This window comes from Biomphalaria glabrata, chromosome 18 (assembly GCF_947242115.1).
Source record: "Biomphalaria glabrata chromosome 18, xgBioGlab47.1, whole genome shotgun sequence".
In the NCBI taxonomy this organism is placed as follows: domain Eukaryota; kingdom Metazoa; phylum Mollusca; class Gastropoda; family Planorbidae; genus Biomphalaria; species Biomphalaria glabrata.
The window spans coordinates 18,125,189-18,152,582 of NC_074728.1; the positions used below are offsets into that span (position 1 = coordinate 18,125,189).

Genomic DNA, 27,394 nt, shown 5'->3' on the forward strand with positions numbered 1-27,394 from the left:
TAAAAAAAAATCATAATCAGTTTTCTTATGTATTTAGGTATCTTGTTTATTTTCTGATATGAATATAATTACCTCCTTACCACAATGTCTAATTAGAGATCTTCGCGATAAACTAAACAATGTCTAATTGGAGATCTTCGCGATGAACTAAACAATGTCTAATTGGAGATCTTCGCGATAAACTAAACAATGTCTAATTGGAAATCCTCGCGATAAACTAAACAATGTCTAATTGGAGCTCTTTGTGATAAACTAAACAATGTCTAATTGGAGATCTTCGTGATAAACTCAACAATGTCTAATTGGAGATCTTCGTGATAAACTAAACAATGTCTAATTGGATATCTTAGCGATAAACTCAACAATGTCTAATTGGAGATCTTCGTGATAAAATCAACAATGTCTAAATGTTGACTCTTACAGTCAAAGTGGAAGGCTTCCTCCACATTGAGATTATTTTGAGCTATCAACGGAAAGAGCTTTGAATATTTGAAAATGCTGCGCCCAAAATTTGCACCAGAAGTATCGTATACTTGTAATCACATTCAGAGCTTGTCTAATCTTTCTTATTTTTTTCTGCTCCAGATACACCAAAATGATACCTATGTAAAGTTTTTTCACTTGGTATAAAAATCTCGACTAGGACTAGCATTTAAGTGTGAACTGTCAAAAACATGTTTTTGATGAGAATTATTAAGAATTAAATCAATCAGTGTATAATTTTACGAAGTTTCGGTCTGTTTAACTTCGTACACTATCCGTACAATTATATTTCAGTATATTTTTTGTGCTGTTATTTTGGTGCATCTATTTTGCATTGCATTGAATCGAGACAAAAATAACATCTTCTCAACACAATCGTCATTCCAACTGCTACATATGCATGTGAGATGTGGGAGTCATCTGTCAAAATTAAGAAAAGACTAAATTTGGCTCAATAAAAATGGCTGAGACGGATTTTGGGAGTCAGTTACACAGATCGGGTCTCAAACAAGGAAATCCTATGCCGAACTGGGAGTCGAACACTTAGTGAGGTTGTGACAGAGCGTCGCATGAGGTTTGCGGGACATGTTCTACGTCAAAATGAACTACGCACACCAAGAGATTCGATAACATGGAAGCCAATAGGGATCTCATCGTATTATTTGGCGACACACCTTCATGGAGGACCTCAGAACAGTGGACACCAGGTGGGAGGAGGCGTCAGACATTGCCAATGACAGATCTTTATGGAAACAGATTGCCGCCCAATGCGCCGAACGGCGCGGGAGGACCTAAGTAAGTAAGTTAGTAAGTAAGTAAGTATTATGCATTTACTTATGCTCAACGATTAAATATATTTGAATATGTTTAACTGTCTATAGACAATATGAATGAGTTAGATACTTCTGGTTTGTATTTTCTAAGTCATCCACAAACTCATGACATGACGGGCCTGGGGAAGCGCCTGAAAAAAAATCAATGTTTTAAATCCTTCCTTAACACTTACAAGCCTGTTCATTGAAATTCCCAATAATTGATCCTTCTCTATGCCATTGTTTAGTTTTGTGCTCATCCTTCAGTCTTACAAAGGGCACATTGTTGAAATCAATTAAAGTTGAATAGAACTAAGACGATCGGTAGCCAGACTTGACTCAAGATGAATTAAATGTAATCACGCGGTTTTGAACACAGCCATTGTTCTCTGCACAACATACAATAGTCACACACACATTCTTTCTTGTCTGTATAATGCAGCTGCTTATCTGCTACTGTGTAGGTTCGATTTTAGTATCCCGACTAGCTCCACGGCTATTTAGTCGTTCACACAGTCTATTATTAACCATTGATCAAGTCAGCTTTGGGATTCAGTCACTAGTCTTTCGTTAACAAATCAGAGTAGGGGTTCAGTTATTTGTTAATCGTTAGTAAATCAGAGCTGGGATTCATTCGTCTTTCTATCTTTAGCAAATGAGAGTTGGGATTCATTCGTCTGTCTAGCGTTAACAAATCAGAGTTGGGATTCCGTCGTAAGTCTAGCGTTAACAAATCAAATGTGGGATTCAGTCGTAAGTCTAGCGTTAACAAATCAGAGTTGGGATTCAGTCGTAAGTCTAGCGTTAACAAATCAGAGTTGGGATTCAGTCGTAAGTCTAGCGTTAACAAATCAGAGTTGGGATTCAGTCGTAAGTCTAGCGTTAACAAATCAGAATTGGGATTCATTCGTCTACCGCTAGCAAAGATACTTCTCTGAAGGTAATGAATACTCTGACTTTAGTCACTATGTAATAACTATCTCTATATTTAGAATAATCTACTGTTACAATGGTTTGAGTGGTTATAAAATATGTAGATCTACTGGGCTCTATTGCCTTGGTCGGCTGCCAGTCTAGGAGATGGAAACTCAAAACAAAACAAAAAAAAAAACAAAAAAAAAACACATCTATCTATTGTTCATCTATCTGTTGTTCATATTTCTATTGTTCATCTATCTATTGTTCATCTTTCTTTTGTTCATATTTCTATTGTACATCTATCCATTGTTCATCTATCTATTGTTCATCTATCTATTGTTCATCTATCTATTGTTCATTTATCTATTGTACATCTATATATTGTTTATCTATCTATTGTTCATCTATCTATTGTTCATCTATCTATTGTGCATCTATCTATACATATTTTGACATATCCAGGATGATCCAGAACAGACATAACCTTAGTTCTCCGGTGGTCGATTTAGATTTTCCTTTCGCCGCCTAGGTCAGTCCTCGGCAACGGATTTTCTTTCCGTTGTAAAACTTTGTAAGAGATCTTCAGCTGTCTCGTTTTGAACCCACCTGCAACAAAGTGCTCTCTTAGACTCAGATATAAGCTTGTGTCATGTATTTTTATAGTTTACCAAACCTAAAGTTCTTGTAGCGGAAACTTTCTTTTATTTCCAATGATCTCACTTACTTATTAACTCTTCTGTGTAAAGAAGCTAAATAAAAAAAAATGAATAACAAAAAGCTTGCATAAGGAAAGAAGCACTCTCAGTTTAATTTACTCTCAATACAATATGTATTTCCCTTTTTATATAAAAGAAAATTAATTAATTACCACTTATTCATTATTTTTTGTATTGATGCAAGTCTTATCATCGTTAATGCATAATTGTGCAAAGTTTTATTGTGATCCGAGAATGGGAAGTGTGAGAGAAAAAAATGTGTAAAAACTCCAGACGGACGGACAAACGGAGTTAGCTAATGTAAAATCTTAGTTAAAAATATCATATTGACATGCCTCTATTTCGACGGACAAGAAAATATATAGCTCAGTGACAAGTTTTTCTCTAGCACAATCATTAGCACATTTTCTAGCACAATTCGCAGCACGTTTTCAAGCCATGATGTTACGGAATAATTAATGTTCAAGCATCTCGGGGACGCAACTACAACCCAGATTTTTTTTTTACATTTGCCGAAGCACGCCGATAAGTATTGATAGACTGAACATGTTAGATACAGAGCTGTTAACATGAAAAGTTCCTGCGTGTCAGACACGAAGAGTCCTTAGCAACACGGAAGACAAATGAATGCTTTCCCCTTGATTACTTTTTTTAGTCGCTTGATCTTAATCGTGGGGACGATTTGTTCTCCAAAGTCACGACATGCTTTAAGAACAAGATAGTGATCACAGGGTTTGGCTGACATTGGTGAGATGTGCACAGGTAAACCAGGACAGCGTCGCCTGCCTGTCATTAGCAGAGAAACATCAAACACACATTCCGGGACATTTTTTTTTTCATTTCTCGATATTGTTTGTGTGTTAATAGCTCCTTTTTTAGACTTTGAACCAAAGAGGCAGATAATGAGAACTCGAGATTATGAACGATCATGAGAATTTGAGATTATGAAAGATCATGACAATTTGAGATTATGAACGATCATGAGAATTTGAGATTATTAAAAATTATGACATTTTTAGCTTATGAAAAACCATGAGAATTTTAGCTTGTGTAAGTAAGATGATGAAACTTTTAAAATTTGAGCCTAATTTGTAGTCAAAAGCCCCGTTTCAATAAAAAGTTAAAGTTCACTTACAGACACCGAAACTCTAAGGGAGTAGCCAATGAAGTATTGTGGCACAACTAAACAAAAAACTAGACGAAAACTATAGCTATCAAAATCAATGACTTTAGATTGTAGGGGAGGTTTAGCTCTCCCCCATTCAGAGTCTCCATTAATAAAGAAAATCTTTCAGACTTCAAGCAATAACCTGATAAATTGAGCAAACTACATTCATACAATTTCTTGAACATGGCAAAGGTTTAACCTGCCCTGAACAAAACATTTCACGCATCCAAAGTGTTTCCTACAAGTCGTGGGCTCCGAAGTGCAGAGAATAGGAGATCTGAAATTTGAAGTATATTTGGCTGTAGAAATTTCAGGTAAATGTTTTATTTTTGGTTTAATTCATTAAAACAGACTTAATTGGCGAAACCACTTTTTGTGTAGAAAGAGACGGGTTAGATGGATTGAATCCCTGGTGTAAATATTTCAGATAGAGAGATCAATAATGAATCATTTTTATTCAAGAACTCAGTCAAAGGGAGACTACAGCTAACAGCGACAGACTTGTCAGTTTGGACAAGCGGATGTTTGAGAACAGCGGAACATGGACCAACCCATCATTCATTCATGGCGACACAAAACAACCAATTGTAGATGAATTTTTTAAAAAACTTATTCTCTTGTATCGACCATTACGTTTGTGAGGCATAATTAACGGAGTCTCTGTACCAGTACCTGTGCTGATGGTTAGCATTGTAAGCTGTTTAATGAAAACTGTTGTCGGTAAGTTACGTTTGCGAAAAATGGATTTTAGTCCAAAGTCTATCACCAAAAAAAAAATTTGAACTTTTTTTGTAATTGCTTTTAAATAGCGCGTCTTTATTTCGTATGGAATGCCCAGTGCATCTCATCTCTGCTTGTGGTCTCTTCTGGGGCATAGGCCACCAATCAGTTTCCTCCAGGCATCTCGGTTCTGGGCGAGTCTCTCCAACATTCCCCATGTCTTACCCATCTGCTTCCGAATCACGGCGCCATGTATTCTTGGGCCGTCCCCTCTTCCTCTTTCCTTGGGGGCTCCAGGTTAGTGCTTGCCCTGTTATGTTGGATGCAGGCTTGCGAAGGGTGTGACCTACCTATCCATCTCCAGCGTCTCTGTAGGATATATACTTCAATGGACTGCGGCTTTGTTCTTTGCCACAGTTCTTCATTCGATATCTTATCTGGCCAGCGGATCATAAGTATCCTCCTCAGGCAGGTATTTATGAATACCTGGATTTTTTTCATGGTGGCGATGGTGGTTCTCCAGGTGTCTGCTCCAATGCCCAGTGTGCTTTGGTCCTATCTCTTATGTAGACCCTTTGGGGCCGAGTGTTAAAGTGCGTTGCTTACTAACCTGGGGTCCTAGGTTCGAATCTCGGGATTTTAAAATTCGGTATTTTTATGGCACCACTGAGTCCACCCAATTCTAATTGGTACCTGAGTTTAGTTGGGGAAAGTAAAGGCGGTTGGTCGTTGTGCTGGCCACATGAAACTATGCTCGTTAACCGTTGGAAAAAGAAGCAGATGACCTTAATCTGCCCCACAGATCGCAAGGTCTGAAAGGAAGAAGGTTTCCGTGCTGCCGTTAATGGTTCAGCAATCACAACTCTGCTCCACTCGATCCACTTATTAGTTGGCCAAATCATAGCAAACATGCAACTTAGGATTACAAAGAGACTTTGTGTTCTTACCTGAGATCGCACCCACATCCCCCCCTTCCCGGCCCGGGTTGTAAAACAACCCGCTTTACGTATTGATTGAGAATCTTCCTATTTAAGATTATTGTTGGTAAGGATCTGGCTGCGACAACTGGCGGATCCAGAACTTTTGAGTGGGGGGGGGCGATTTTTTTCCAAACCCTAACACTAATGCCCAGTAAACCCTAACCCTATGCATATATATATGAGAATTTTTAAAAAGCAGCATTTCTAACCCTTTGGTGAAAAACAAAACAACTGGGGCATCGCTATAAGGTTTTCAAGTGGGGTTCGGGGCGAAGCCCCGACGACAAAAGCGTTTTCTTGCTTTTTTTCACTGCAGAAAAGTATTCTCCTGACATTTACAGCTCATTATCCATCAGTGGAGTTCGGAACGAAGCCAAGCCGCCAAAAGCGTTTTCTTGCATTCTTCACTGTAGAAACGCATTCTCCTGACATCTAGAATTCATTATTTATCAATGGAGTTCGGGGCGAAGCCCCGACGACAAAAGCGTTTTCTTGCTTTTTTCACTGCAGAAAAGTATTCTCCTGACATTTACAGCTCATTATCCATCAGTGGAGTTCGGCCGCCGCCAAAAGCGTTTTCTTGCATTCTTCACTGTAGAAACGCATTCTCCTGACATCTACAACTCATTATTTATCAATGGAGTTCGGGGCGAAGCCCCGACGCCAAAAGTGTTTTCTTGCTTTTTTTTCACTGCAGAAAAGTATTCTCCTGACATTTAAAGCTCATTATCCATCAGTGGAGTTCGGCCGCCGCCAAAAGCGTTTTGTTGCATTCTTCATTGTAGTAACGCATTCTCCTAACATCTACAGCTCATTATTCATCCAATGAGTTAGGGGCGAAGCCCCGCCGCCAAAAGAGTTTTCTTGCATACTTCACAGAAGAAAGGTATTCTCCTGACCTAAAACTCATTATTCATACTATTAAAAAAGGACCTTTTGAATAATGTTGTACTTATAATATTCTAATATGAATTTATAGGCCCTTAATACATTGCAAAAAATCCGATTTGTTCCTTGAAAAGATAAGATACCCCACATATTTAGATTTTGGCTTTGAGGATCTCCGCCGAAAAAAAATTATTCGATAAATAATATTCAATAAAATCAAAGTATAAATTGTGAATTATAGTCCCAAATTTATTTAACTAGAAAAATATCAGATTGAGTAAAGGTTAGAAAAAGGCGACCATGAATAAATGATTTGGGTTTAGAACTCATCTCAATCGTGACTCTTATACTGAAAAATTTCGTTTGAATTCTAATTTTTTGAATGCAATGTCTTTCTTAAAATACTTATGATAAATTCATGTGAAATTACAAAAACTCTGTCTGGAAATGGGAGGGGCGGTAGAGTGAAAACGATTAATCCTCGCTCCTTTAATAATTTCTGCTAAAGATTGCATTTGGCATTAAAGAATAGGGGTGTGGCGACTCGATGTAAGAATTTAATTTATAGTATATATAAATTATATTAGTGACATATGTTTTTGTTTTGTAATTTCCTAACTGTAATACAAAAAGAAAAAGTATTGGTTTGTCCGATGGGGGAAAGGCGATTGCATCAATCGCCCCTCCCACCTGGTACAACCCTTTTTCATTTAAATTTTACTAATGATAAAATTTGAGATTAGAGTGTGGTACGACATAATATACAATGAGTTCACATATCAATATGTAGTTTATATTATATAGATATTCAACTAATTTTGTTCACAAACTATGATTCTCCGCAAAAATAGGACCGCCCCCCCCACTCAGAGGGCTAGAGTGGGGAGGGCAGTACATGCAATTTCCCCCTCCCCCAACCTCACCGAAACGGCCAAGATACAAGAAGGCGAGCGACATAATATAAATCTATATATTAATTCAACTAATTTTGTTCACAAACTATGATTTCTCCATTAAAGTAGGACCGCCCCCCCCCTCAAAAGGTTTAGGTGGGAAGGGCAGTAGAGATAAATTGGCAAACAGGGAATGACATAATACAAAAATCGGTTAAAATATCAATAACAAGTTTTAATCACATAGATATGTAATTGATTCTGTTAGCAAGCTGTGATTTCTACAAAGAAATTGGACCGCCCCCCCCACTCGAAAGTTTATGGGGGGGGGGGGGGCGGGATTGATACCATCGCCCCCTCCCAACCCCACCAAATCGGCCAACATACTAGAGGGGGGGCGAAATAATCTAAAAATAGGTTGAAATATAAATAATTAGTATATATTATTAACATAAGTAATGAATTCGTATACAAATTGTGTGAATTCTATACTAAAATTCGTCCGCCCCCCCCCCTGGGGGGGGGTCGGCCGAGTGGGGGGGGCGATCGCCCCTACCGCCCCCCCCCCCTGGATCCGCCAGTGGCTGCGACTGCTCTTAAAATGTGATTATTAAAATTATATAAGTCTGCAGTGGAGTGGCTAAATTAAGATTAAAGGTTGTACTTGGTTATAAGTAAAATAGTAGTTAAACAAAAAGAAACAAAATTCATAAGTGCTAAAATACGTAGTCACATCATTACACTTGAGGGTAAATTTGTTACTGACCTCAAATGAGACTATATTTATATATACAGAAATGTGTCTGTCACTGACATATTTGCATAAACGTATGTCACCGACATAATAAGATGTTTGTTACTGACATATGAGACTACATTGACATAGATGTGTTTGTTAGTGGAACAACATAAGACTACATTGACATAGATGTATTTGTCTTGACATAGATGTGTTAGTCAGTGGAATAACATAAGACTACATTGACATAGATGTGTTTGTCTTGACATAGATGTGTTTGTCAGTGGAATAACATAAGACTACATTGACATAGATGTGTTTGTCTTGACATAGATGTGTTTGTCAGTGGTATAACATATGACTACATTGACATAGATGTATTCGTCATTGACATGTGTACATTGAAATTTGTATATATTTTAAAAACGTATATCAACTCACTCTGTATATATGTCTGGTAAAAAGTTTGTACACGTTACTTCTCCAATATCCAGTCTCGGATCAAGCTGAAATTTTGCACAATTATTTTTTTTTACCTGACAACGCAAAAATCTTTAAGAAAAATTGACCAATTATTTTATTAACTATTGGTAATAAATTATTTTGTTTGGCATCTCAAACAGGGGAAAGAAACAGTACTTGACCGAGGTGGTGGTATAAGCCGAATTAGTCCTCTTTTTTTCATAGGTCGTCGTCTGAGTCTTGGTGAGCACAAACCTTAAAATAGGACGAGAGTATAAAAACAATAGATAAATATACAATCTTGGATGTTCATAAGCTCTCCCCTAAAAAAGTGGTTACCGTGTTGGCCCGAGAAGCCTGAGAAGACTTGAGCCACGAGTTCGTATTCAGGTCGTCTCCCCTTTCTTTAAATAATTATAAATGCTTTTTCATTGTTAGTTTAGATCTATTATAAATTTACTTACATGACTGGCCCAATTAATAATTGGTATAATATTTTATTTTTTTTTGTATCTCGAACAGGAACAAAAATTGTACTTCAATAAAGTGTTGATATAAACTGAATTAGTTCCCTTTATAGGTCTACGCTTTAAAGTAAGTTTGAAACAAAAAAAAATCTTTCATAGTCATAAGCACTCACTAGAAGAGTGGTTAGTGTGTGGATCTCTGGAGACTTGAGCATGAGTTTGAATTCAGGTCGACCCCTTGTTTTTTTTTAATACTTAAAAAAAAAGCAATTACGGTAAAATTCACACGGATATTTTTTTCTTTCTTCCCTGCTCAACAGTTATCCAACTGGTCTAGATAAGTGATTGGATGATAGCGTATTTAGAAAGCTAAAATCATGAAATAGCGCTAAACAAAAAAAAAAAAAGGAAAACTATTTCTAATCGCACATATTTATTGCTGTTGCTCTAGATCTATAAGAAATGTAATGAAATGACTGGCTCCAAACTAATTGATACAATTACACTTCGTTTTAGTTTCTTTTTTCTTTTTTTTTCTTTCTTGTTATCTTATATCTTCTTGTGAAAGCGCTTTCTTGTGAATCACCGGGGCAGTAGCCCCACCTGCCCTTCAATAAACCCTTAAATTAAAAAAAAATGCAAGTTAATTATATTATTTTTTAACGAAGGAAAATTAAATTTAATTTACACGTAATTTCTGCAATATAGAAAATAAGATAATTAGATATTAGTATGTTTTTTTTAATTAAAAAGTGGATTTTTATTGAAGCTTACGAAAATTATAGGGACCCTCACACAAAACTTATGCCCTAAGGCCACCGCATAATTAAATCCGGCATTGTATACAAAACATTTATTTTTTCTGCTTTAATCACATTCATGTTTTGTATTTCAACAGAAAGCCTTCATAGATAGCTGTGTCTAAGAATATTTTCATCACATCAAACAAATGATAGTTTGATAATAGTTTGATGTTTCCTGAAGTGCTTTTACCGACTCCCTTCGGACGATATTTGAATGGTTCAGTGTACTAAATCAATTAGTCGTTGGCTTCGTTTTAAGACACATCTGTTTCTCGCTTCATTGTTCCTCATGTCTTTATGGATCATCGTCACAACGATTAAAGCACATTTTCTAACTAAACACTATGGCTTCGCCCTTGATGATTGGGACACAACGTCACGTCGTGGGGAAAGCGTGGTATATCAATCGTGCGCCAACATCACAGAGTTGGCTAACCAGAACAACTCTTCCATGCTACTAAAACGTATCGTTAGCGACTTGAGGACTAATTCTCCCATCTTAAGTGTCGACCTTTCAGTGGAGTCGTACGATGACATGAATCAAACCAACAATGAAACTACAAACTGCGCATGTCCAGCACTAAGGGCGGAAATGCAATCCAAAGATGATATCATCGAGTTCATTTCCCAACCAATCATCAACGAGCACAACTTTCCATACATCTACAATGCCAGCAACGTTTGCAACGATTCCGATACTATCGATTTGCTATTAGTTGTACCTTCGGCTCCAGATAGTTTCCCAAGACGATATCGGATGAGAATAAGCAACATGTATAAATACGTCACCGAACCCTCACAAAGAATGAAGATTTTATTCTTTCTTGGCAAATACCCAAAAGGGCGTGTGGCGTACGGTATACAGAAGAGGATAGACAAGGAATGGAATCAGTTTCAAGATATGGTGCAAGAAGATTTTGAGGATGTGTATAAAAATATTCGCCTGAAAGCGGTATCGATGCTGAGGTGGGTCCATACTTTTTGCAGGAACGCGAGATTTGTCGTTCGGATCGACGACGACGTCACAATGCCTTATACTAAATTATTTCCCGTGATTAACAGGACGAGCCAGAAATACAAAAACTTCATTCTCGGAAACCGGAAAGCCGGCTGGGAGCCGCATCGCTACAAAGGCAGCAAGTACTACTTGCCCGAAGAGGAGTTTCCGGATCCGGTATTACCGCCATTCGCTTTGGGTGATATGTTGGCTTACCCCACCAGCACCGTATCTCTACTTTACCAAGCTGCTCTTCGGGTCAAGCCCATATGGCTGGACGATATTTACATTACAGGAATCTGCGCCCCTAAAGTAGGCGTACCAGTACTATACGACCCCGTATTTAATTTTAAACATTAACCGTAAGACGTATTAGTGACCCCGATAATTACTTTTATCAGACATTTAGACCTGAGTAGCATAACCATACAGCTGCTTACCTTAAAATCGTAAACATTTTTACATGATTAGATGTGAACTGTTTCAGAGGGGCATAAACCAATTGGCTACATGAGAGTAGCGCGAGTAGTGCATAGCGGGAAAAAAGCTTCTTATCTTATCTTATCTTATATAATATAGACGTTACTTTAAAAAAGACGATGATCAAGTTCAACGAGTCATGCATTTAGTCATGCATATTAATGACCTAAATTCTGCAAAGTCACTGGTTTTCCTGGCTAGCTCAGGCAACCCATTCCATGCTCTAATAACACTTGGGAAGAAGGAGCATTTGTACAAATTTGTCCTATCATATGGAACTAGGAACTATTATTGGCCTAACCAAGGTTAAATAACATTTTAGCTTATGTTCTTATTTGATTTATAGAAATTTCTTTTAATAAACCCTAATGATTTTTTTTTGGATAGTTTCATCAATATAGGTTTTCCATGACAGTTTTTTTTTCATTCCTAGATAACCCTTAGCCTAAACATTCTACAAAACAGGTTGAACCAGATGCTCGTTGTACTAAGAAAAGCGATAAACTAGTGCATTATTACCTTAACAATGTACTAACAAAGCTTCTATCAACTCATTCCATCTGTCTGGTAAACATTTTGGAAAACTTATTTCACACACTTCCCCTTCTAGGATTAAGTTGACGTTTACACAATTATTCATTTTACTGACAACACATGAAACAATCCAAAAATTATGCCATTTATTAATTGATTAGAGCTAATTAATACATTTTATTTCATTTGAAAAATAGGCGAATAAATTGTACAGTATTGAGAACTAGAGCAGTAAATTTGCAGTTCTTTCCCTTATGTATGCTTTGTGTTTTTTAAAGTATTTTGTACATTTTGCTTGTTTTTATTTTACATACCAATATGATTTTATTTTTCTCATTGTAATTTTCTTTGTCTTTTTAATATAATCATTTGTCGTTTCACGTTAGAAACTGTGCTTATATGTTTATATTGTGTCATTGTTTGTTGTGAATGTTTTTGTGAGAAAGTACGTAACAGTATGTGACAATATAAAAAAAGATAGTCTTCTATGTCTTCTTATATAAACAAAAAGTCACTGTAATTATTATTGTTATTATTAATTCATGTCTGCAGTATTTTTATTTATTTATCTGTGACAACAAAACAGAAACAGAAAAAAACAACACAAAAATATGTGGCCTAATCATAGACATACATATACACAGACTGGCCGATTAAAGAGTTTTATGAAACGAAAATTTGTGACTTGCAATTTTGGGTACTTTATTATACAGCATTTATGAGCAGTATAAAAGTTAAGTATTCATATCTATTTCAGCCATAACCTATATAAGTATTACATAAGAATGAAGATCGTGCAATTTTTCATAATTCGGAAATCCGAATACAATAGATATACATGTTTTTCAAGTTACATGAAGTTACTTCCTTCGGCCAGTCTATATTTATTTATGTCTATGGGCCTAATATAATATTAATTAACCACTCAAACCCCTTTAACAGAGAGGTCTTTTTGACACGTATTTACGAAAGAAATCGAGGTATAACACCTATTTAATACCCGGGTCACAATTGAAGGAAACATTTCAAACACCTTCCACAAATAGCTCAATAGTCAAAGTAAATCAGCGAATCAATATAACAAGTTATCTGTTGAAGTAAATCAGCGAATCAATATAACAAGTTATCTGTTGAAATAAATCGGCGAATCTCGGAGTCAGTAAATCGGCGAATCTTGAAGTTAATATAACAAGCTTATCAATCAAAGTAAATCAGCGATTCTTGGAGCCTAACCATTAGCACAAAGAAAACTTATGTGATGGGACCACCTGCTACAGCACCATCGTCCATCCTCATTGACGATATCAAGCTAGATGCCGTAAACAAGTAAATTGGGGGTCTATGAGATGTCCATGGGGGTCTATGATTTTAATTTTCACACCCCATTAATGTAACTATTTCAAACACTTATAAATGATTTGTACCTTAGTTATAAATATTTACGAAATTTTTCAAAAGTAAAATAGTTGTATTTAATTACAATACTAATCTAAATAGTTAATTTTGTCTACATGTAACTAATATATAACAAAAAGAAATCTTGATTTTAAAGCGTTGATTATTTATTTCCTTGTTAAATAAGCGGTTGCCTTTTTATAACCATATGAAATCAATTAAACTGGAGCATTATTTGAGACGATGCCACCCTGATAAAAAGATAAAAGTGAGAAAAAAATGTCAGAATAGATCCACAAAATCTTTCTTCAACATCATATAGAAAAGATGGTGGTTTGTGAGCGTCTTACAAGATCTCTATAGCCAAATACGAAAAACACTATAGATAAAACATTGAAGTAGTTTTAAAAACAAAACATTGAAGTAGTTTTAAAAACTGTTTTACACAAACCTTCATCTGATATTATGAAACGAATTTTTTGTTAGTAACACTACAGTTCAAGGGCTCATCGGTGGGATGAGCATTAAAGCTGCAAACTACCTAATGGTCTTCAGCTCCATATTTTTCCCCAGGGCTGACCCACGAAGCCTTTCCCATGTTTGGGTGTATAGCTTCAAAGCAGCAGAGGTTTGAATTCTATTTTCCTTCGGCTAGGTGGGCTGTAAGCCAAGGCTAATGAGTTCCTCCTGCCCGAAGCTTACTGGTTTAGGCGCCAGTAACTCACCTTTGCCTCTTCTCCTGTTAGTGAAAATAGCTCCGCAGGACCAATATTTGAGCAAAATGTGAAAGATCAAGAAATACACGAGTAACTGCTCTTTGCGAAAACTTGTACAATAATACATGAGGCAAATTAATTAATTTATACACTGCTGTTAGAAATTAGTTTAAAAAATTAGTTTATGAATGTGTAAAAATGCAATATAAGTTAAGCAGGGGGTCTACCGAAAATCAGAAAACATGGCAAGGGGTCAACGAGACAAAAAAGTTTGGGAACCACTGAGGTAAATCATCCGCTGGAGTAAAACAAAAAATGTCAAAGTCGAGACCAGTGTTTCTCAAATTATTGACCTATTTGTACCTCTTCTGGAATTTTTGTTAATATTTTAATAACAATCAATTTTTTGGTAGGCCTACATATAACAAATAATATAACAATCAATTTTTTTGTAGGCCTACATATAACAAATAATATAGCAATCAATTTTGGGTAGGCCTACATATACCAAATAATATAACAATCAATTTTTTGGTAGGCCTACATATAGCATATAATATAACAATCAATTTTTGGGTAGGCCTACCTATAACAAATAATACAAGAAAAATAAATGTAAGTTATTTGATAAATAACAATGATCTGGCTTGAAACAAGGAGAATCAAATAGTTTGTGTTGAGATGACCAATCATCATCATTTGGTTCCCTGATTGTTAATTTGAATCTTAGAAGCGATTTTCTTTTGGCTTTAATGGCTGAAAATGCTGAAAAGCATTTATCAACTGAACATAATAAATGGGTGTTTAAATAAAATCATACTAGTTAATACAACGAGTACCTCCTTTAAAATCTTCCTGTGTCCCAGGGGATACGCGTACCCCACTTTGTGAAACACTGGTCTAAGCTATAAATTATGGGCCAGGACTGTGGCTGCACAAACAGTGATGAAGGTTGCGCTGGGGATGGTAGCGCCGTCTGTGACTGTGTTGTGGGCAAGTCTTGCGGGGGTGAGTTTCAAGATCAGAAAGGTGACAACGATTGCTGCGACGACCTCAATTTGATGTACCAAATCCAAAGGAAAGAAACAGATGAAGAAACCTAAAGAAGAATGCTATGTGCCTGAAGCTTTTGTTCCTAATGTATCTGCAACGAGTACCTCAATGAACCGAACAGATCAAAACAACGTTGCGTCCAAGCTTGCTGCTGTGAAACCTGTGTTTGTCTGTCACTACCTTTGATGAGAACTCAACCATTGAAAGCCTGAAGACCATTTCTGATGCCTTGCCTCGAATGTCGACGGGTAAAATTGTGAATACGGGGCCCCAATAAAGGCCAAGATAAAAACAACGAATTTGACTTTGCCTGCTGCATAAGAGAAAACTTGAAGCTTGGCAGCTTGCTAAGTTGAATAAGTTCTGTTTTACTATCTACTACATTTACACAAAAAATGTTTACTATTTTTTAAAACGAAAAAAATCTATTTAGTATGTATATAAGTTGGACAGAATTTTAAAAAACAATTAATAAGTGGGTTTTCATATTATCGCGTGAAGTGCAATGAATTACACCAACCATAATACACTCAATCAATGGAATTTTTTTTTTTTACGGATTTTTTTTTTTTTTTTGAGGATTTGAATTTGATTAGATTGACCCTTTACAAAACAATTGGATTTATTGAATATTCATTATAAAAATCAGTTAGACCAGGTTCACAGCTAACGTCACATTCATTTTCACGCATCCTTTGGTCTGCTGGACCGCTGGGGCACCACACAAGATCTGTCAACCTGTTTTCTCCATTTTTCTCTGTCAATTGTCTTTGATTCTGGTGAAAATATTGAAACCTGACTTTTTACCTGCTGTGACGAGATGTTAATTAGTTAATATACGGCTTGTTTGTTTAGGTCTATGGGAAATTTGATTAATTTTATTCCGCTCACATATAAGATTTTGTACAGGCACACCGCAACTAACAGTAAGAACAGACCAATATTATAAGTTTATAAATAAATATAATTTAATGAATGAAAGCTTACAAAAGAAAAATGGTCAAATAAAATTATAATTAAGAAATGAAATGAAGATACTAATATCTAAAATAACTGCTCATCATGGATTGCTAATTATTGAGTGATTGGAGGAGAAGAATGTTCCTATGTCTGCTACTTATTTTCTTATCTGCAAGCCCGTGGGTCGTCTTCTGGCGGTCGTAGGACTGGCACTCAGAAGGATGAGTCATCCGGCTCTGTCTTAGGACGTCGGCTCGAGATGTTCTCTTTGCTTTAGGCAAACTGGCTCTAGGGTGAGGCCGCTGCCTGTTTAGCAATAGAGAGGGTTGGTGCTGCAGACTAAGTTGTAGTGGGATGATCTCTCAGCTGTGATCTCTAGCTCGTAGAGAGCCGTGCTAACTCAACACCAGTTTATCTTCTGCTGCGAAGGTTGCTCTAATCTGTCGGCATTAGGCAATAGCTATTGGGCAGTGGACAGTTTGGGCAGGGTACTGGGCAGATGATACTGGGCAGTATGAGGCACTGTGGACACTAGGCAATATGTTAAGGCCAAGGACAGTAGGCAATGCCTTCTTGCTAACAGGTATATAATTGGGGGGGGGGGTATCTGATGTGGTCTGCTCCGGTTACAGCTTTCTATGGAGATCTGGTAGTTGTAGCAATCGTGTGTAGCAATCGGGGGTAGCAATCAGGGCTAGCAACCAGGCTGGGGATAAGACATACAATTAGGAACCTCCTAAGGACATTGAGTAGGGATTCCCATATGCCTTGCAATCAATCAGATGTAGGCATTGGTATCAATCCCAATAAGGCATTTAAGACAATTAAGTATAAGATCTTAAAGCATGCGCATATAACTCAATAACAAAAGGATATAAGTAAGATAACCACAATAAATGTGCTATTGTACAATGTAGGATGATACTAGTCAAGATTCATCCATTAAATGAGATTACGTCGATAAGTAATCAGTTATAGTAAAATGGAGAATGAGCATATTATATACTAAAGGATAAGATGAAATGTAAATACTAGGAATCGAGATATAATATAAGGGTTTGATATAATTAATCAAAATGAAACTCATCTAAGGAACTATAAGTTCACAAGCGTGTGAGACATAATATGTATGAGGGATATAATAGAAATGTGAAATGGTTAATTTCACATGGGCTCTGTAAGTTTAGAGCACTGTGATCTAAGTTCTTAGACAGTACTTAGATTCACGAAAGGTTATTGTTTACATCAATCACTAAAATACAGGAATGGATGAAACATAACAAATTAAATATAATGACTATAGTTTCAAATGTAGACACCCATAGCGGCATTAATAATACTATATGAAGATATAGCATTGACATAAAATAGTACAAGATACGTACACAATAAAGTTATAATGTAATGACGGGGAACGTGGTTGTGTACTAATGTGTACTCACACATTCCTATAGGATAAAATGAGTGTAGAAAAATGTTTACACTTACCCGTTTGTCCCTAATGAATCCTCACAACTAAACTTCCTAACAGAGGAGACTGTATGAATCCTAGCGGGCCTAACTTGGAATGCTTTGGTCTCTCTCTATATATAGATGGGACTTTTCGTTTAACGGGTGGGGAAGAAAGCTAGCTGATTTTCTCACATGTATCGATGTACCGGAGATGTCAGGCGTCAGGTCAGATTTATGGTCAATATTCGTTGCCTACCGTGAGAGTAAAGTCTTAAGCGAATATGTATCTGTCCAGCCCGAGTGCAATGCTATTCTTAGAGCGATGTGTATCCTGCGGGGGAGGGGGGATAGGTGTGAAAGTTATTAGGCCGCGGCGTGTAGCGCTGGTGCAGCGACTTAATGTGTGCTGGTCACCTGTCCAGCGGTCAATAATTAAAAGTTAGCCCTAGAGAAGCTAGTTAATGTTTTACGTCGAGATTCGTCCCGTGAGAAACGTGCGAGGGGGGATAAATCCTACAAGAAATTAGTTATGGGTGGACAAGAAAATAATTGTTTAAGTTAAAATTTAAAGTTTCTCACGGTTCGCTTGGAAAAACTCAAATGAAATTTTGCATGCAAGTTTCGTATCGTCACACCTGCCTGGGTGGACCACTTCGGTGGCTGATTTTGAGTTTCCACACAAACTGTCTTTGTAACCTAGTTTTATTTGTGCGAGCTTTCTTGTAAGTTCGCGCTGACAGATTAAGTCAAAAAGACGCCTATGGTTCAATGGGAGGAGGTTACTAAAGACCAAACGATGCAGACGAACATGTAATACGTTACTACATTTTGATTCAAATATGTGTTATGTGAGTGTTGTAACTGTGCAATAGTATTTGATTATTTGCTCTTGTTTAAATGTGTGGGTTCGTTATTAATGTGTGTGTGAGAAAGAGAAAATGTGTGTATTTGAATGACAGAGAGAGAGAAAATGTGTGTGTCTGTTTGTATGAGAGAGAGAGAATGTGAGTGTTTGTAAGAGAGAGAGAATGTGTGTGTCTGTATGAGAGAGAATGTTTGTGTTTGTATGGAAGAGCAATAGACTGTGTGTGTTTGTATGAGAGAGCGATAGACTGTGTGTGTTTGTATGAAAGAGCGAGAGACTGTGTGTGTTTGTATGAAAGAGCGAGAGAATGTTCGTGTTTGTATGAGAGAGAGAGACTATGTGTGTTTGTATGAGAGAGAGAGAGAGAGAATGTTAGTGTTTGTATGAAAGAGTGAGAGAATGTTCGTGTTTGTATGAGAGCGAGAGAATGTTCGTGTTCGTATGAGAGAGAGAGAGAATGTTAGTGTTTGTATGAAAGAGCGAGAGAATGTTCGTGTTTGTATGAGAGAGAGAGAATGTTCGTCTTTGTGTAATAATGTGAAAATTGAATTTGACTGTGTGCGTTTCTTTTAAAAGTAAAAAAAAAAAAATTGCATTATCAGACATTTATACTTCAGAAGCACAACACAAACAAAAGGCAGGCATTATTGCACATTTCTTTAGCTCTCTAAACACAAACTCAAACACTAGTTCTAAATACAGTACAAGGATTCCCTCTACTAAAAGTCGTTCCAAGCTCTCGCTAGCCCACGAACTTCTCCAACCAAACAAAATTTGACAAGATACGAACAACCAAAACGAGGCAGCGCAACAAATACATGTAGTTTTTTTTTTAACTTTACATTGGAACTACTAGAACTTCAACCCTTTCTTACTTTTTGCATATCTATGGTGTCGCGTGAAAAAGGATTTTTAAAATTAAAATTATGAACTTTATGAGATAAAGGAACAAATCACACTTTCACAAAGAATAATTAAAAAAAAAAATGAGATTAAAGACATTAACTTTCATCTAGTTAATGATGTTTTTAAGTTTGAAATCCAGAAGAAAAAAAACAGTCTACTTATAGTTGCATTGTTGCAAAATTGAACTATAGATTAATGGCAATAATTCCAAAGATTAAGGATGCTTGCAGAGTTTCACATGACTACACAAACCCAGTGAACTATAGATAAATTGTAATCAATAACTGAATTTTAAAATTTAATAAACACTCATTTTATAGTTGTTGAACAATCAAATAATAATAGCTACTTCTATCCTAAAGGCTTTCTATATTTAGAGATTTTACTAAAGGTGTTACTCTAGTCAAATGTGAATCTCGCTGATCTATTTTGTGTCTGTTCCAGTTTCTTAATGTTTTCTTGAGTTTAGGGGTCTAAACATGCATATTCTATTATTGGCCTAATATAAAATGTGCAATAACATTTGAATTAATGTAATTAACATTGGGATTTTACATTTGTCTACATTAAACCCTGACAAAAGTCCATATAAAATAAAAATAGATAATTATGACTAATTGATGAACTGATTGGTTAATTTTCTGATGAATTCATATTGTAATAACTTAAGTGAGGCAACTCAACGAGGACATAGACGTTTATTTACACGAGGACATCACAAACACAAAGGCATCTGCCTTGAGTACAACATCTCCATATTGGCTCTAGACTTGGGCGGAAATCGTTAGTCTCTTATGTCAACATCCGACTTGTCTGGTCACTGATAGTGCGCACCTTCTTTCTGCACTATCTTGGATGGCGGTGCGCATGGCAAAGTCATAACATTGCCCCCGTCTTAGCACTTTTCGTCCCGAAAAGAAACACTGCAGCTGAGGTTTGACAGTTCAGGTGGAGGTCGATCAGTGGGAGCCACAGGCGGCAGGGAGCGTGTTCCCCACGAGGCCATCCGCATTGTTTTCTTCCAGTGCCGCTTTCTCTTTCTCCAGTTGACCAGGCTGTTGTTGCGATGATGACGTGGCCGTTTGCCACACAAAGAGATAGGGTCGAGCACTGTTTTCTTCAGCACAGCCGTTGATCGGACACGCTGTCTCAGCAGACCTTCCCGACAGACGCCTCGCAAGGGAGCTTCAGGTTCGCTTGCAGCAACGTTGCAAGCAAAGTCCAATGCACCGAAGTCATCCTCAGACAACACTCTTACGTCCAGAAGATAGGTCTCTTCAGGTTCAAGTGGAAAATGTCTTTCTCTTGACAGCTCAGATTTAGAGTGATTTGATTGACATTCATCTATGCCAATGTCGATGATGATGGTAGAAGTACATATGCGCTGTTGGTGGTTTTCTTGGCATCTAAATTCTATGTGTGAAGCGCCGCACGTACAGTTCATGCTAAACTTCTTGATGCAGTTGTCAAGCTTCGAATTTCCCTCGTGAGCACCGACAGATAGGCAGAGGTCTTTAAGGTCCATAGCAACAGGCTTGAAAGCAGACCCAACGTTGTCTTGATCTGTCCGGCTCATTGAGGTACTGGTAACAGGTACAACAGGAACAAACGCTTCAGGCACATAACAGACTTCAGTTAAGGTACTGGTAACAGGTACAACAGGAACAAATACTTCATTTGTCTCTTTCCGTTCGACTCGGTACATCCCGTTGAGATCATCACAGCAATCGCCATCACGTTTCTCGTCTTGAAAGTCGCAACCACAAGACTTGCCCACAACACAGACACAGACGGCGCTCAAATCCCCAGCGTCTCCGTCACCACTGTTTGTGCAACCACAGTCTTGACCACGCAACTTCTTAACCAACGAGTCTACAGGCAACTGCTCCTTTACAAACGAGTTAACTCCTTCTTTCAGCTGAGACAACACTTTATCTACCTTGTTCCCCATACTGTTAATTTGTTCACACATTGCTTCATTTATCTTGCCAATAAGCTCATAAATCTCAGGTACAATTTCAAATAAGTAGGTATCTGGATCTTCGTCTTCATCTATCAAGGCTTGCCGGAGACGACCTGTAAGCACCTCCTTGGTACCACCAATTATCTCATATCGGTTACGAAGTTCCTTCCTAAGCTCTCTAACTGAGAGTTGGTCTAATCGTTTCAAAGCTGCCATTGTAAATCCTACCTCCTCTCGTTGAGTTGCCTATAATCCCACTTCTGACAACCAATTGTAATAACTTAAGTGAGGCAACTCAACGAGGACATTGACGTTTATTTACACTAAGACATGACAAACACAAAGGACATCTGCCTTGGGTACAGCATCTCCATATTGGCTCTAGACTTGGGCGGAAATCGTTAGTCTCTTATGTCAACATCCGACTTGTCTGGTCACTGATAGTGCGCACCTTCTTTGTGCACTATCTTGGATGGCGGTGCGCATGGCAAAGTCATAACAATATGCATATAACAGATTTCCCGCAGCCTCCTGTCGATTCACCAGGAGCTCCTGGAAATCTCCTGTAATTGCAAAATATACGAAAAAGTCCTGGAAATATCCGGAAATTATTAAAATTTTTAGAAAACTCATACGAATCTCCTGAAATATATATACAAGAAATGTCAATTTGGGGTGTCATTCAGTAAGGAAAATGCCAATTATATGAGCGATAAAAAAAAAGGCATTATCAGATAATGGTGTAATCTTGTGAAAGAAGCTATGTAGGAAATAAAATTTTCATGATACACCGTATAACTTTCTTACACTTTAAGGCTCTTACAGTTTGTGAGATAACTCTATCCGCAGAAATAAAAGAGTGATCTTTCCTTTACTTCTTCTTATCCAAACTCTTGAGCGAAGAAGAGAATTTTATATATAGAAGATAGAAGATTATTAAATAAAACCAACGTATTTTGAATGAAGGGAGAGCATCTCTCTATGTTGCAAAATTTCTATTTAAAACCAAAAATTACGACAAATCGTTAAATAGTAGGCATTTTAAAAGTTGATTCATCACAATGAATAATAGTCCGAAGTCACAATTTGATCCGAGAATTGAAAGTGGTAAAAAATTACGTGTGAAAGATTCCAATCAGACAGACAGAAGAAGACAGTTAATATAACCTTTAAAAAAATGCGAGTTCCATTAAATTGGTTGATAACGTGGCAAGTCCTCAGCGGACTAACAACATGAATATTCTGGGCCTCGAAGAGGCCTCTTTAAGGTCATTGGATTAGAACTCCATCCTTCAACCCTAGATAGCAAACAAGGCTCGCTAGTCAACCCGACAATGTTCCGTATTTAGATGGGGATGCTTTGTTGATTTGTTACAACGACATTCGTAATAGAATTATCTGGCTAAGTACGAGACTAAATACATTTTACATAGTTGGATTTGGGAAACAGACAGACAGACATACAGACAGACAGACATATAGATAGACAGATAGATAGATAGATAGATAGATAGATAGATAGATAGATAGATAGATAGATAGATAGATAGAATCGCTGACTTCGCACTTATATGTTCTTCCTTGTCTCTTTTCATTGTGTTGGCTGTAAACCCAATCCTTTCATTTGTTTCTGTTGACTCGTCTATCTATTGTTCCATTGTATATTCCGTTGAGCAGACAAGCAATGTTCTGGGCGAAGCTTTTAATTCTGACAGACAAAACAACACACGAAACGCTTTTCATTATCTGCTTCTAATTTATTCAAACTGATGACTACATTGCACAAATCATTAACCTTTCGACCAATTAGTATTGATTGGTTTGAACTCATCCAGCCGGGACATTAGTGTTGGTAACAAAAGTGCATTCTACGTTTAATCGTGCTGTTAGAAAGACCTTTGTTAAGGCAGTACAGTAAATGTGAATTGACTTAGCCATAAAGCTTAGACCAGTGATTCTCAAAGTGGTCTATATAGACCCCCGGGGGTCTACGAAGACTTCCAAAAGACCTACGAAAAAATAAATTAGGGGTCTATCGATTTTATTTAATTAGTTATGACATATAATTTCAAATCCCATTTTCAAGGTGTTAGTGGTTTCAGTAATGCATATTAATTATTGGTTTAAACTTGAATCTTATCAATTGAAAAAAAAAAGGTCTCTCTAATTTACAATGTAGCTTTAAATTACTTCTTCACTCTTTGACTCACTGCAGTAACAAATTACTTTATAAAAATTGGAGTTGATGAATTTGCAAAAATACAATATAATTTAAACAGGTGGTCTACCGAGAACCAGAAAACATGGCAAGGGGTCTACAAGACAAAAGAGTTTGGGAACCACTGGCGTAGACCATTTTATCACGTGTTACGATGTTATTAAAGGTCGACTTTCACCACAAGTATCTGATTTATGCGATGTTGGGGGTGCCATAACAAGAGTAGAAACTACTTCACATACGACTATGATACAATAACTTAACACAGTTATATTTATTGAATTTAATAACTTCAAAACCAAATTGGAAACAATATACATGCATGTACAAAGTAGATACAGAATACAATAATGATGCTAATAAGCTAAGCACATTTTACTTTAAATTAACGACATCTAATCTAACTTTCTTACCAAATTAACTCTCTTGCTAACTAAGCTTCTCTCGTCTTATATACTCATTTGATAGAAACTACCAGACACACCCACACTTTTTAATAACCTTCACCTTGAACGAATTTATTTTTATTTTATTAAAGTTCACTATATCACTAATATAAAATGTTTTCCAAATAAAAGGACAACAACTTTTAAACTCACTTATTTACACTGTTACTTTATGTATAGTTTGTGTTTACGGTCGGTCACTAATGTAGGACAGGTTGGCTGTACTCAAATTAGGTCACACGACCCGCCACACTAAAAGAACAAAATTTCAGTCACGAAAGAGAACAGGAACAAACTCATTCAATGATCTATAAAGTTTTAAAAAAAAACGATTTGAAAGTATTTTATTTTTACACAGTTCTAATAGCGCCCATATCTTTTTCTATAGGCTACTACTCCTGTATTATGTTTATGTTTAGTATTTAAGACCAAATCTGTCGTTGATTGAACTAGACCTCTTGTGTCCTCAACTTTATAGAACTGTCTTCCTGAAACCTCGTAGACATCTAAATTGAAAAAATCAACAAATTGTTCATTAATTTATGATTATTATTACAATCTTAATTCTTTTTCTCTCCGCATTTGACAGTGTAGAGCATTAAAAAATGAGCAAGTTACATTTATACACATTTCTCTGGTCTAAAGCGATCTAGTGGGAAGCGGGGTCGAGAGGCAAAGTACATTTTAACTTGGCTTGCCTTGGCTACCTAGGAGGGGCTCGAGGCTTGAGGCTTGACACCCGACTCGAGCAAAGTTGTATTTACTGAGCGCCAAAATACCCTCTCCACTCACTAGTCCACAAATGAGATTGGACCATAGCGCTCTGAGCATGCTATAAGCATGAAAGTAGCGCTATATAAAAGCTATATAAAATCTATAATTTATTTATTATTAATTCTCCATTTTGAATCGGCTAGCTTAATGGAGATCAGTAATAAAGCTGCATAATAGATTTTTTTAATTTCATCATTTTGTTAGTTTAGCTCCAAAATTTTAACAGCCATTTAAATCAATTAAAATGCCCAAAATGCATGTTAGACTAATTTAATTCCTTAACATATATGTGAATCATTGATAAAGCTTAACACTTATCAATTACATAGTCTGTGGTGATTTTTAGGGTACTCAATGCTTGGCAATGCCCAGTAAACTCAAAACTTAAATCACTTCCCTTTAGAGCTGGGTAATCTTCGAATGGTTCTCAAAATTATGAATTACAAATATCAGTCCTTATCGGCATTCGATTTCGTGACGCCCTGGTTGGCAGGTCAAAGTGTTTAACACTCCGCCAGTTTATAAAACCATGCATCATACAATCAAATGGGCAGTTTTAAAAATACTTTTAATAGCTTTAATTGTGGCAACATTTTACGAACCTCGGCCAGTTGTCTCAGATATAATGGAATAGCCAGAAGCAGTTATGCTGATTAGAGCTGTAAGAATTAATAATATAATAAGTAAACACATGATACACATTTGATAAACACATGATAAACATATGATAAACACGTGATAAACACATGATAAAATCATGATAAAGATCAAGAATAAAATTCTTAGGCTGTTTTTTTTTTAATGTTATGTTTTGCTTAAGCTGTTTTTGAGGATATGAACATCTCATGTGAAAGAACCAGACAGTGTTGCTACTATTAAGAAGATTAATTCCTCATAGAATTTTGAGTGTGTAATTTGCTTTTTTTATATTAAAGAGGGGCCTTATCGTAAATTTTGGAGGGGGTTTTAAAATCAGAATCTTCCTTAACTGTGTTCTTCGAATTTGGGGATTGTCCGCCTGGTAAGGGTTTTTTTAACTAATACCCCCTTGGCTGTGTCGGGCAAGTGATGGTTTAGTATTAAAGTCTCACCTAAAATAAACAAAATTAAAGCAAAAAATCAGTCACTAAATCCGATCTACCCAGTTTGAACCCCCCCCCCCGGCTACGCCCATGATTGCCAGTATTGATTTGTTTAATCGGTTACGTTTTCTTTAAATTAATTTCATGTATTTTCTATGTCACTTAATAATTGTGCGAAGTTTCAACTTGATCCGATAATATGTGTTGGAGAAATAACGTGTGCACACTTTTTACCAGACAGACAGAGTAGATATAAGCTTTGTTAAAATATAACGTTTAGTATTGGAGATTGTCATCTATGGCGAATATCTAGCTATAACCTTCATCCATTAAAACACTATTACATAAGGTCTGAACGAATTGGTTGTCTGTTTTCCATTAGAACTAAAACAGAAAGATTTAAAAACTCCCTCATCCCACTGTCGGTCAGAGTGTTACAAGATCAGCTGTCATCATCGAGAAGTACATAGAAGTCTAATTCATATAGCGATAGTTATGAGAGTGCACTCTTCAGTATTGGAGAATCCCATTTTTAACTCTTTCGCTTCTAAAGCAAACTACTTCTTAGTATGTAGTTGACAATGGTTTTACCAATATTTTAATATGGATTCCCTGAGTTTTTGAACATTTACATTGAGGGGACAGAGGGATAATTAAACGTGCCGAGCCTCGGTTAATAGTTTCAGGCATGATGGGATAGCTAGAAGCAGTTATTCTGAATATAGATGTAAGAATTGAATGTTATGTTTTTAACTACAAAATAAAAATATAGAGGGTGTATTGTAGGCCTACTTTACCGTAGTATATAATGTGGATATTATACTTTACAATTTTTGTTCAAACTAGATTTAATGTTCGTTTCTTCATGTAACTTGAAAACATGTACATCTATTGTATTCGGATTTCCGAATAATGAAAAGTTGCATGATCTTCATTCTTAGAGATTAAACAAAACACTAGTGAAAATATTGTAATACTTATATAGGTTATAGCTGAAATAGATATGAATATTTATACTTTTATACTGCTCATAAATGCTGTATAATAAAGTACAAAAAATTGCAAGTCACAAATTTTTGTTTCATAAAACTCTTTAATCGGCCAGTCTATATTTATTTATGTCTATGGAGACAACATAAAATTAATAACAGCTTCTCTCCCTTTACAAAGGACGTTAAAAAGTTGTATTGCCTTTTTATTTCGTCAAGATGGTAAGAAACTGTTGCTATTTTTGCTTGTTAAAGTTTGTTTCGCTAAGAAGGAACATTGGAGTTACATACCGAGATCATGTCACCAATAGATATGTTCTTTCTCGTAGTGGCACTCTCCCCCTGGTGGAAGTGTGGACCGAACGTTGTATGAGATTCACGAGACAGTTCCTAAGACAAGTAACAGTCTTAGACTCATTCTTGTTTATTTTTCACATAAAAAACCTATCTAATTATCCTAATTGCATTAATTCGGTAAGAAAAATTATACTACTTGCACAAACTCAAAATCGGCA

General features: G+C 36.5%; 2 protein-coding genes across 2 annotated transcripts in view; one reads left to right on the forward strand and one right to left on the reverse strand.

Annotated features, from left to right (window-relative positions):
• The first annotated feature begins 10,120 nt into the window (after positions 1 to 10,120).
• LOC106068978 (beta-1,3-galactosyltransferase 1-like) lies at positions 10,121 to 11,610 on the forward strand. The gene has a single exon (XM_013228522.2). The coding sequence runs from the start codon at positions 10,264 to 10,266 to the stop codon at positions 11,404 to 11,406; it is 1,143 nt and encodes a 380-aa protein (XP_013083976.2). The 5' UTR covers positions 10,121 to 10,263; the 3' UTR covers positions 11,407 to 11,610.
• Positions 11,611 to 24,379: 12,769 nt separating this feature from the next.
• Positions 24,380 to 27,394, reverse strand: part of LOC106057859 (uncharacterized) — a 44,126-nt gene continuing 41,111 nt past the window's right edge. Inside the window, exons 25-27 of the mRNA XM_056017706.1 lie at positions 27,171 to 27,269; positions 25,411 to 25,467; positions 24,380 to 24,540 (exon numbers count right to left, since the gene is read on the reverse strand). Coding sequence (XP_055873681.1) covers positions 25,462 to 25,467; positions 27,171 to 27,269 — 105 coding nt within the window. The 3' untranslated portion in view covers positions 24,380 to 24,540; positions 25,411 to 25,461. The remainder of the gene's footprint in view (positions 24,541 to 25,410; positions 25,468 to 27,170; positions 27,270 to 27,394) is intronic.

Excerpts from the sequence above, each read along its gene's own strand:
- LOC106068978 (XM_013228522.2), top strand. The coding sequence starts at position 10,264 with ATGGTTCAGTGTACTAAATCAATTAGTCGTTGGCTTCGTTTTAAGACA.